General features: G+C 41.0%; 1 protein-coding gene across 6 annotated transcripts in view; it reads right to left on the minus strand.

The window, feature by feature from the left end:
* acbd4 (acyl-CoA binding domain containing 4) overlaps positions 1 to 12,630 on the minus strand; it is a 163,563-nt gene that overhangs the window by 68,038 nt on the left and 82,895 nt on the right. For all 6 annotated transcript variants that reach the window (XM_072561605.1, XM_072561606.1, XM_072561608.1 and 3 more), the window contains one exon: positions 3,031 to 3,081. In XM_072561605.1, the coding sequence (XP_072417706.1) occupies positions 3,031 to 3,081 (51 nt within the window). The remainder of the gene's footprint in view (positions 1 to 3,030; positions 3,082 to 12,630) is intronic.

Genomic DNA, 12,630 nt, shown 5'->3' on the forward strand with positions numbered 1-12,630 from the left:
TTTTGACACATGGGTTTGCTGTGGATGCTGCTAGTATATGGTGCTGGTGTGAGACTGATGTAGCACACTGTTACACAGAAACATTTCCATCCCATGACTGATGATGACTGACAACCAAGGCATGCTGCCTGACTTTATTTCCATGCTAAAAAGCAAGGTAAGAAAGTGCTGTCAGCCTTTAAGCTCTGGCCAAGGGGGCAAAACACAAAAAGGCAAAGCATAGATGCTGTAAGCACCAAAAGTAGTCATAAAGTGAGCACTACAAGAGCAAGTGAGGAACTGAGAAATGCACTCTCATTTGTTCAAAGTACTGGGTGCTGATCACGTTGTGGCAGCAGCATTCCAGTGAGAGGTGCTAATCTGTTCTAAAGTGCAGTGTTGAAGTGCAGAACCATGTTGCAGGTGGGTCAGAGATGTACCATGAGGGTACATTAAGGCTGGTATGTCTCATGTCAATGGATGGTGTGTGTGTGTGCAGTCACTGCCCATAGATCATGCCCTGATTTGGTGACTGGGGTCCAAGTTGGAGGTGCATTGCCAAGTAACTGCTGACTTTCACGTTGGAAACTCTTAGCGTCTAGTTTAAATTCAGCTGGTGAGGGCATGGGAAATTGATAATGAGGTGAGATTAGTTATTAATAACATTTAAATGCATGCAAATACACCTCTCACCAGCAACATTCTTATCTCGTCATTCAACACTTGCTCGGAAAATAGAACTTCCTGCTCTTAACATCAGGAATCTCCATACTTCTGATCCCTATTGCTGACTTCACCCTATTTTTCCAACTTTTTTTGCTGCAGTCCACGTCATTCAATGATTTGAATATTCCACCCCATGTGTTTCGGCATCAGAACTGGGTGGTGATGCATCACCATGACAGGAAAATCAATCCACCATCATTCTTCCAGCACAGACTTGCAGCCTTCTGGGAACCAATGTGTTGCTTATTCCAGTGCAAACAAAAAGTACTTCCATTATCTTCTCAGGGAGAAGGGAAAGTGTAAAATAGGAAAATAAATTACTTATCTGTGATTTGATCTAACTGTTTCCTTCCCTGTACAGCCCAGATATGGTAGTTGGGCCTATCCCTTAACTTGTGCCTTTGCAATAACAACTAATAACACAAAATCCTGATTTGTATGCAGTAACAAATACTCACCTCTCTCAGGCTCAGCAATAACTAACTAATGCATGCTTGAAAATTTCTCAGGTGAGAAGGTTGGCAATAGGTTTACTTCTGACCATTACAAGTATAACGTCTTCAAAAGTATTTTCACTTTTCAACTCTTGACCTTCTCTTCAAGGTGAGAAGGATAAGCCAACTAATTATACACCTGCTACAATAACATCAGTGATAGACAAACACTTTAAATCTACTATTAAGTACTGCTAAATTTTCACAAAATGTATGAAATGCACAAATTAATCATGGCCAGGGAACACAAATATGTAGAAGATAGTTATATCTGACAAGTTCAATCATTTGTGATTATTTTTATCTGTATATTCAATGCGTGTAGATGGATGCATATGAACCCAAGTGGTGTTTCCCAGCTTTCAGTGCGGAGTTCAGTCTATCCTTCAGTATACAGAGATCATCCGTGTCAGAATAAGGTCTATGTTATGAACATGTATGGGTGACACAAAAATGAGGCATTATGCAAACAGCATAAGATGACTTTTAAAAGTACTTTAGGATGACACTGGGGCTGATCCAATCCAATGTGCTAAGTCTGAAGTAATGCATTTTGGGAAGGAAAAAGGAGGGGAAATTATATGCAATTAATAAATGCTGAATTCTATTCAGGAACAAAGACATGTTGAGGATTCATAAAAGAAGTTTTTTTGAAAATAAAAGTTCAGCTAGATAAAGTCAATTTAAAAAGTCACAAGCATATTGTATATTACGTACACCGTGTGGATTTGCATTCACGACAATAAGAAAGGATGTTAAAGACTATTGAGTATGTAGCATCTATTTGCCACACAATGTCAAGGATGAGGTCTATAGTTATGAGGGTAACTTATAAGATTGGCACTATTTTCACAATAGCAGAAAACTAAGGGATGTGATTGTGGCATGGAAAGTTGGTAAAGTTTTCGTCAGCTGGCAGTGGAGTTAGTGAAAATTTTAAACTATCAGTAAGAGTCCGGGGAAAAGTTGGAAAATAACTTTATTTGGGATTAGGGTCAAAGAATGTATAACTACAAGGAATAGTTGAAACAGGCTATTGCACTTCTTCTAAATAAAACAGCATGAACATTTACAGCAGGTAAGTATCAATTACATTACTTTTTGGATTGTTTTAGAAAACAGCCAGCTCAGATCCAATGCATCCTGTGCTGACTTTGTGCCCATGGATCCTAAGTGTGAAAAAGCAGCATCAGTATTAGTTACTGGACTCATGAGTATTGCCTCACTGCATATACATCACATCCTTCAAAGCTATGAAAGATTTCAGGTTCACTCAAAGTTATACTTCACAATGTATGAAAAAGAAGAATATGTAGTTAGGTACTTGTGAACTAGTTTTAAGTATCTTAATTATTTACCTACCATTACTTATTGTGTCTCCCTTTGATCTTACCTGTCAATAAATCAGCTGTGCAGCTTATCCTGAAAGTATAACTCTGGGTGGCATTAGCTTCATTTTTGGTGAAAGCATGCTGAAAATCCCCTGGGGTCTCCACTGCACTACACCATAGCCAAGGAATCACTTAGTGGTTGGAGAAGATGCCCAATGACACCAATTTCAGTTTAAAGGAGATTTAGACTGTTACAAACACAGTTAATAATATTAGGGAAAAGCTTCCACCATTGGCAATGGCTCTGCATCCACTACAATCAGCAACCTTTTCTTGTTACTGCTATATGGGGAGAGCATTTAATGAGGAAGAAAACATTTGAAAAGCGTTTACTACTGTGCTGTTCTCTCGTAATAACCATGATGCCAAATAACCTAAGAGGATAAAAAGATATGTAATGTGGCAAGAGATTATTAAATAAAACACTAAAGATCTTTCACCTTATGCCTGGATATTTTCAACTGAGGAGGTTGCAGGCCAGCTGTTTGCACCTGTAGTAAGACAATAAAAATATCTATTAACCATACATGTTAATCTCATACCTCAGTGAATTCCTATACTGCCTAAGCCAGTGGAGAGCATTGAACAGAATGTAATGAACCTATATAAGATTTGTATTTCTGGGGTTGATGATAGAAAACTCAATAAATTATCTGCAAGAAGGTTAGGCTGAAAGAGAGCATATTTTCAGGTATCAGATGATGAATGAGAAACTGCACAACTCGCTCATTATTTCATTTCTTGCCCTTTCCCATTTGCTATTTTGAGAGTTTGCTGTGCATTGTTAAAATCTCTCCGAAAAACAAGCAAACGTTAAGCTTTTTTAAATCTGTTACCCAGTCATTGTGGCCCGTCTTTCAGTTGTATAAATTTAAACTGAAGAACTGGATCGGGTCTGTTCAGCTGACAGGTTTTCTTGGAGAAAGTGAGGACTGCAGGTGCTGGAACTCACAGTCAAGAGGGTGGCGCTGGACAAGCTCAGCAGGTCAGGCAGCATCTGATCAGCAGGAGAATCGACTTTTTGGGCTTAAGGCCTTCACCAGGAAGGGCTGTTTTCTTGTTTGGGATACTGGACAGGCATGATATGCAATCAGCGGAAGGAGCGAAATATAAAAACAACATTAAATTCTGGGAAAGTTAATTTTTAAATTTCAATATTATTAAACCTTTAGTGGAAAATAAACGTCATGGTTAAGATGAAAAATGAGCCATTTTCAAGGTCTTCGACAGTAGCTCCAGATATCTGCTTCTTATAAGTTTCTTCTGTAAAAGCCATATTATTTCACACTAATTATGAACTGAAATCACCTCATGAAATCAATCTTTTTGTCTGTTACATTTCCACTGATAGTGACATTGAGAGACTCTGTTATATCAGTTCTTAGTTGCACTGCCAATCATAAGCAAGACAACAGAAACTTAAACACAGTAAGCAATGTGATCTACACTATAAACAATACAGAATTATCCAAGCTTGTTCTACCTGCAAAATTTCAGGCTGACAGCCAACTCTGGCATGCACCCACGATGCTTACTGACCTCACTGCATATGCTGCTCTCACACACATCATCAAGCAACACATATCATGACTTCATCAACTGAATAGTGTAAATCCCAAGCAGCACGGTGGCTCAGTGGCTGGCATTGCTGCCTCACAGCACCAATGACCCAGGTTTAAGCCCAACCTCGGGTGACTGTCTGTGGAGTGCGACTGTGGAGTTTGCACATTCTCCCTGTGTCTGCCCTCTGGGTGCTCTGGTTTCTTCCAGTGGTTCAAATATGTGCAGGTGAGGTGAATTGGCCATGCTAAATTACCCCATAATGTGCGAGGATTTGCAGGCTATGCGGGTTAGCCATGGGAAATGCAGGGTTAGACAGTAGGGAGGTAGGTCTGGGTGGAATGTTTTTCTGAGGGTCAGTGTGGACTCAAGGGGCTGATGGCCTGCTTCCACATTGTAAGGATTCAAGGGTTCACAGGATTTCATGCTTTTACAAGGTAAAAATCTGGCAAAACGAACATTTTACTCATCAGTTAAAGAATGATTTTAAAGGGTCTTAGTTTTAGCTTATGTTGCTGCTCAGATCCCCATTGCCAGAAGATCAGTGACATGTGACCGTTTGGTGAAGGAATGATCTAACTCAGCCTTGGTTGCCTCCAACTTCCATTGATTTGTTAACCACTAGAGTGAGAGACTGTCTAACTATAGTCTAATGTAATTTGTTGCCTTCAGAACATAAAGGGAAAAATGCTGAAATGGAAAAAGCTTTTTTTTTGCTATACAGAGAACACTACTTGGTGAATAATTCAAGAGACAATTTAATCTAAGTGAAATACCTATAATTATTAATAATTCCAGATAAACATGGATGAAGTCTTCAGTACTACTTTCATAAATTAACCACGCTGTATTTTCTTTTACCCCCCAGCCCCCAATCGGATTCCTTGGGCTCTTGCTGAATTTGATCTGAATTAAAAAGTAATATATACATGCCAATATTTCACAAATATGCGATTTATTAAATCTCCCCATTTATACACGGTTGTCACTAAATAGTGAAATCAAATCACTTGATGAAAAGAACATACAATCAAAGGATAGAGGATAAAAAAAACAAGCACACATCCACTGTTAACACAAATTAAATTCCAAATTGAAAGAATCACTTGCCATTTCAGATATTAAAATCACAAAAGCAATAATAGTTGAGAAAGACTGGCATTTAGGCAATGAGATTAATTATGCTAATTAATACAGTGCAAGGGCAAAGACACCAGAAAGGTGTTTTAACAGAATAAAAATATTGATGTTTCTGAGAGGGCACTGCTGCTGTAGAGGAGAAAGTGAGGACTGCAAATGCTGGAGATCAGAGCTGAAAATGTGTTGCTGGAAAAGTGCAGCAGGTCAGGCAGCATCTAAGGAACAGGAGAATCGACGTTTCGGGCATCAGCCCTTCTTCAGTTTCCTGAAGAAGAAACGTCGATTCTCCTGTTCCTTGGATGCTGCCTGACCTGCTGCGCTTTTCCAGCAACACATTTTCAGCACTGCTGCTGTAGACCCAGATAACTTCCACCGATCTGAATCTATACAGTGACATCTGTAATTTCATGATACTTTAGTTAACAAATATCGGCTAGGTACTGGAAAAAAGTTGAATTCTTCAATAAGGGCACCTTATATGTCAATCAGAATTATCAACATGTAGGGAAAATTACGACATATTAAAAAGGGGGATAGATCAGTTTACCATCTCACTGTACCTATGCCAATAGGTTTCCAATGTTATAGAGATCCTGATCGTAGTTGTGCTACTCAAAGAAAGCATTTAATATATGATACCACAGTGCTTCATAGTGTTCCTCATTTACTTTCTAACTGGTAGCTCAGGCAATGCATGAGAATGTGTAGCAAAGCATCCACTAGATGCAGCAAACTGTGAGATAGCAAAATATCAAGGAGAGATAAAGGCAGAAAACGAGAATTCACACTTGCAGAAAATAAACAATATCCTCCTCTAGTAAACGTGTTAGAACGAATACTCAGGTTTCTGCTGAAGGTGAGATCAGTTTTCTTTTTATGTCTTTCGTGGAACTGATCATTGCTGGCTAGGCAAGGCCACCTTTGTGAATTACTGTTGTCCCTTTGCTGTAGGTACAGGGCTGTTAGAGAGTCCCAGGAGGTTTGACCCAGCGTTAGTGAAGGAATGGCAATGTAGTTCCACGTTAGGTTTACGTGTGTCTTGGAGGCAAATTTGCAGGTGGTCGTGTTCCCATGTATCTGTTGCCCTTTGAAGTGGTGAAGATCAGGGGTTGGAAAATGTTGAGGAATCCTTGGTGAGTTGCTGCTGTGAATACTGTACATGATACACATTGCTACCACTCTGTTGGTGGTGGAGGGAATGAATGTTTAATGGACGGGGAGTCAATTAAGCAAGATGCTTTGGTATCTAGCCTCGCAAGTGTAGTGGGAGCTACACTCATCCCAGAAAGCAGCTGGTATTCAATCACACTTAGTAGATGGCTTTGGGAAGTTGCCCTGGCTGATCCCAGCTATCAGCTGGACTAAAGAAGAAAGCATAAAGTTTTTCAAGATGCTTTTGAAATTATATGAATGCAATGTTTCATAAATATCACATACACCTTGGAAATTGGGATTCCCTTTTTAAAACTGTTTTTTTATCTGTGTCACATGAGACCTCATTTTACTGTGTTAGTTGCTTCTAAGTGCAAGTGTAAACAAAAAGATTTATTGGACACTACACAGCCATATTATGAGTAGAGTGTTTTGTAAAATATGGGGTTTGTTCTTAGATGGAATTATTAATTGACTATTATGAGGCAACTGTGATCATGAACCCCAAAATGAACATATACAAAGAACATGCAAAGTCCCACTGTACAATTGGCCTGTATGGATAAATAATAGACCTATTAAGACAACTGATTGATTACAAGCAAAACGTTTTACAAGTGCAGGATAAGTTCACATTTTGGCTCATGGGTTCTTTGTAAATTTTCAAGCCTGCTTCAAGTATTCATCTTTCCTTACAAATGCACATTTCAAATGTTTATTTTTCCATGTTTTTGTCAAAATTCAGGAACTTAATTCTTTTAAAAAAAGGAGAGTAAACTTTAAATAGTTTCCCTTTTTCTCCCAGGTCTTGTACGCCACTTGATAATAGTATCTGGCTTTTTCCCAAGCACCTGCTAATGTATCAGACATCAGCAAGTGCACAAGTAAAGCTCAGTTTGGGTCTCCCTTCGGGTTTTCCTCACTGAATGTGGAAGGCTATAAAAGTTGTCAGCTCCTCGCTGCTTACTGCCTGCGATACTGACTAAACCAGGCATTAAAGTTCTCGGCTCCTAGCAACAGTTCTTGCTGTAATAACAATTCCTTTCCTCTGAAGTTCAGGAGGGGCCAGAGTGTCGAGACACAAATTGCTTCCACTAAGACACACCTAATCTTCAAATGTACAAACATAACTTGGAAAGAGTCACTGTGTACTCTCCCTCAGTGCAATAGCTACACACAGTATAAACTGAACCACTGGAATCTGGCTTTGCAGGATTCATTTAAAAGCAGAGCTTTCTTCCAGAACCCATTTATATTTTACACACATAATCGATACCTAAGTAAACGGAAAACATAGGAATAGAATCCAATGGATTTAGGGGTTGAAAAGCAGGCAGCAAATATGGCTACTATCATCTGTCATGTAACACAAGTGAATTTTACAATGCAATCTTTCTCCCTTGGTGCTGGTTGGGGGGCGTGTTCATTACAGGGAGAGGGTAGGACATATTTCCTCTAAACACAAGGTGCAAGCTGCAAGGCACTGGAAACCTAATCTTAATCATTGTCTACTGGAATCATCAACATATTTATTTTAAGGCAGCTTTATAATGTTAGTAGAAACAGGGAACAAAGGAAATCATTTTCATTGCGTCAAAACTGATACTCTGGATCTCTTCAAATGTATTCCTGTCTCTGCAAGGTCCTGACTTATTCCCTTCTCAGGGAAGCTACGAGGTGAAGTCACATGGTGTCAGGGGTGAGCTGATAAGATGGATCCAGAACTGGCTTAGTCAGAGAAGACAGAGGGGAGTGGTGGAAGGATGTTTTTCAGAATGGAGGGTTGTGACTAGCGGTATTCCACAGGGATCAGATCTCTGCTATTTGTGATCTATATAAATCATCATAGAATCCCTACAATGTGGAAACAGGCCCTTCGGCCCTTCAAATCCATACAGACCGATCCCGCTCTCCCCTGACTAATGCACCTAACCTACACTTCCCTGAACACTATGGGCAATTTAGTATGGCCAATCCCCCATAACCTGCTCATCTTTGGATTGTGGGAGGAAACCGGAGGAAACTCATGCAGACATGGGGAAAATGTGCTAACTCCACACAGACAGTTGCCCTGTGAGGCAGCAGTGCTAACCACTGAGCCACCGTGCCACATGATTTGGAGGAAAACGTAGCTGGTCTAATTAGTAAGTTTGCAGACGATACAAAAATTGGTGGAGTTGCGGATACTGAGGAGGATTGTTAGAGGATACAGCAGGATATGACAGAAAAAAGGCAGATGGGGTTTAATCCGGTCAAATATGAGGTGTTGCATTTTGGAAGGTCAAGTACAGGAAATTATACAGTGAACGGCAGAACCCTTAGGAGTATCGGGATGCATAGGAACTGGGTGTGCAGGTCCATGGATCACTGAAGGTGGCAGCACAGATAGATAAGGCAGTAAAAAAGGCCTATACCATGCTTGTCTTCATCAGAAGTTATGCTGCAGCTTTATGGAACTTTAATTAGGTCACACAGAGTACTGCGTGTAGTTCTGGTCACCATACTACCAGAAGGTTGCTTTGGAGAGGGTACAGAAAGGGTTTACCAGGATGTTGCCTAGTATGGGGGATGTTAGCTCTGAAATGAAGGAAGTTAAGGAGCAATCTGATAGAAGGTTACAAGACTGCAAATGTCATGGATAAAGTGGAAAGTAGGAGGCTTTTTCCCAGGGTGAAGGGTTCAGTTTCCAGGGACACAGGCTCAAGGTGTGAGGTGGGGGGAGGGCGGATGTTTAAAAGAGATGTGTGAGGCAAGATTTTCACACAAAGGATGGCAATTGCCTGGAATGCATTGCCAGAGGTGTTGGTGGAAGCAGACACAATAGCAGCATTCCAGAAACACCTGGGAGAATACACGAGTAGGAATGAAACAGAAGGATACTGATCCTGTAAGTGAAGACCATTTTAGCAGAGAAAGGCAAAATGTGGTGGTGCAGGCTTGGAGGGCTGAAGGGCCTGTTCCTGTGCTGTTTTGTTCTTTGTTCTTATTTTCCTGCTAACTTTGGGCTTTATGGCAGGAGTTTCCCTATCAGAGCATGAAAGGGAGATTGGAGCTGCTTCTGGGTCATGATCACCATGAGGATATCCATAGGGAAGGGGGGTGTCAGGATTAACTACATGTGGATCCAATGGAGGCCTCTGGGTAGTGCACCAATGGGCTCACCAGGAATAGGATTGAGGTGGCAGGGCTTTGGGCAAGTGAATGAGAGAGGGGAAAGAGGCAAGGCCAGTAAGGAGAATACTGTTATTGTACATGAAGATAGGTAGAAAAATGTTCAAGACTTTCAATGGTGCTGAGGCTTTTATTATGGAGATGAAAGTAAGCATCTATTCTCAGTACCAAGATAGGCAGCCTCAGTCGCATAGGAGCAGCATTTTTGCAGGGAATTTTGACTTATCCAAATAAGTCAGACAAGCAGTCAAATTGTAAATACACAGCAAAAAGATCAAGAGAGTGGTGCAGAAGCAGGAATTTGTAATTGGATTGGGGTTGGGGAGTATTTAATCAAGGGACATGAATATGGAGAACGAGAAGACACACTGAATATGGATCTTTGGGAAATTCCACTGGTGAATGGGTTGGAGAGGTAACAGGAGGGATTGCTGCAGGCAATCCAACTATGGAGAAATAGGAATTAAGTGCTGCAACAACGCTGGATGGGTGAAGCATCGGAGGTATAGTAACAAAGTCATCTAGGACATAATAACCAAACATCATGACATTATTTTCAATATCAAATAAAAGGGTTTAAACCTAAAACTTAAAATGTCTTGACTATTCAGCCACGTGATTATAACGTAACTTACTCAAGCATCAGCAGGCTTCCTGAGAACATTGTGGCCTTGAGCAAAAGATTTCCCAAATAGAGACTGAAGTCTTTTTTTAAATTCATTGCTAGGATGAGGACATCACTGGCTAGGCCAGCATTTATTGCCCATTCCTAATTGCCCAGAGGGCAGTTAAGAGTCAACCACTTTGCTTTAGGTCTGGAGTCACATATAGGCCAGTTCAGGGTCAGGATGGCAGTTTCCTTCCCTGAAGGACATTGGTGAATTAGTTGGGCTTTAGTTATTGATGACTTTACTGCAATCCTTTGGTAGACTGGATTCTGGGTTCACGTTGTCAGTGAGCCAGCCCCCAGTGTTTACACAAATGAATCTGGCTTCATTGGCCTGAGGGTCAGCCTGGAGAGGAAAAGGCACTTGATTAAGTTGGAATACTGGAGAAGCCTGCACGTTCACCTTCCCACCTCTCTCAGACTTAGGCTCTGAGAAGGCCTACGTTTGATGTTCTGCCAAGTAATGGCCACTTAAGCACCTCATCATTCTGCCACTGGGATTCATCCAGGCCTGCTACTATAGCCTGTATGCCAGCTGCTACCTTCTGGGCAGCTTGTCACTTTTGAGTGGGGCGGGGGGGAGGAGGTGTAGAGGGGTCTGTCAATCGAGCGTCTGAGTAAAAGGGGCTGAACATCAGCTCATGGGGAATCCAGTGCCCTTTCATTATCTACGATGATTCCATTCCCTCCCCTACTCTACCTCAACTTCAAACCCAAGAAATTATCCAGTCCACACGTCCCTGGTCCTCCATGTTCCCTTGACTTGGATGGTGCTCTTCTGTCAGCAGTCTTGGCCTTCTCCATGGTTCTAAAAGAAAGTGAGGACTACAGATGTTGGAGATCAGGGTAAAAAAAAATGCGGCACTGAAAAAGCACAGCAGGTCAGGCAGCATCCGAGAAGCAGCAGAGTCAATGTTTCGGGCATAAGTGCTTCACCAGGAATGGGCTTATGCCTGAAATGTCGACTCTCGTGCTCCTTGGATGCTGCCTGACCTGCTGTGCTTTTCCAGCGCCACATTTTTTGACTCCTGCATGCACCGCTGAGCACAAAGGCTGTCCGCCTCAGACTCTGGCTCAGCAGGATTTTCATCCATAGGGCCTTAATTCCAGGTGAAGATATGCTAAAAACTAGGCCTGTGGCTCAGTGGACCTTTACTGGAAGACGTAGGCGATGTCGGTCTACTGCTGGTTACACAGCTGACCTGCAAAGTGACACCTTCAGGTAATTCTGCCTCAGGAGATTGCTCACTGACACCTGGATTCCTGACTCCAGTCCCAAGAAGTGTCAATATAAATGGAGCTCAGGCTGTGGATTTTACACATTATATATTCTGAAAAAAAAAGCCTAAGCAAAGGGGTTAAAACTAGTTTCACTAAAAAAACCTCACATCTCGATAATAGGCTAAGCTGACAATAATAGATTTGCAAACAAGAAAAACCTGATTTAATACCTTACTGATAAAACACTTTTACATAAAGAGACATTTTACTCCATTTAGTTCATTTTAAGCATATTCCACTGCCAAACATTCAATATTTTGGGTCAGTCAGTAAAATCTTATTTTCTCCTGAATTTGAGAAGACAACATTCTTTCCACTGTTTTCCGATCAAAAAATGATCTGGAGATTTGCATATTGCTTACAGGATGGCATCATTGGTATCTCCAGAACAGCCTTTCAGCGGGAACAGGGTCACAACCAGTGAAATTCTGAAGTTTTTTTTAACTGGAAAGGAATGATCTTTAGAAAATGCAGTGAGCACATTATTTATACACTAGGAAATGTCAGCCTTTCATACTTAGTTAGCTAGCAAGCAAGGGCTGCAAGCACAGCGACACCATTATTGTACCATTAGTGCCTTGAAGACTGAGACAATCAATCAAAAGGTTGACTCAGGTCAAACACTTAATGATTGTTTACTAACTGCAAAATTGCAACCATTCCCCTGTGTATTATCATCAGTCAACAATCATTGAAGCTCCTATTGTCCTCCATATTCTTTCATTCATCATGGTAGATGATATTTCGTCAATCAATGCTCTGAACTTTGCTATTGTGATTTGGATTGTCCACAGTTGCTTCTTTATTGACTTCTACTTTTGAAGGTTGTGGGCTTGGTTACTTATTCAAGGATTAGCCCATCTTCCACATGATTGTTAAAACACCAGGGGTTAAAAGGTTGGCGAGACAGAGGAGATGAGTATGCTTTCTACTTTGAGTTTTATTTCGAATTAAATACTACAAACTCAACAACATTGCATATTTGCTCCCTGTATTTATAATTATTTTCATCAACCTGCATGTTCTGGGACACCTCTAAGTCAGGGCATGGGATCTTGAACTCAGGCCT

This window comes from Chiloscyllium punctatum, chromosome 42 (genome assembly GCF_047496795.1).
Source record: "Chiloscyllium punctatum isolate Juve2018m chromosome 42, sChiPun1.3, whole genome shotgun sequence".
Classification (NCBI taxonomy): Eukaryota; Metazoa; Chordata; class Chondrichthyes; order Orectolobiformes; family Hemiscylliidae; genus Chiloscyllium; species Chiloscyllium punctatum.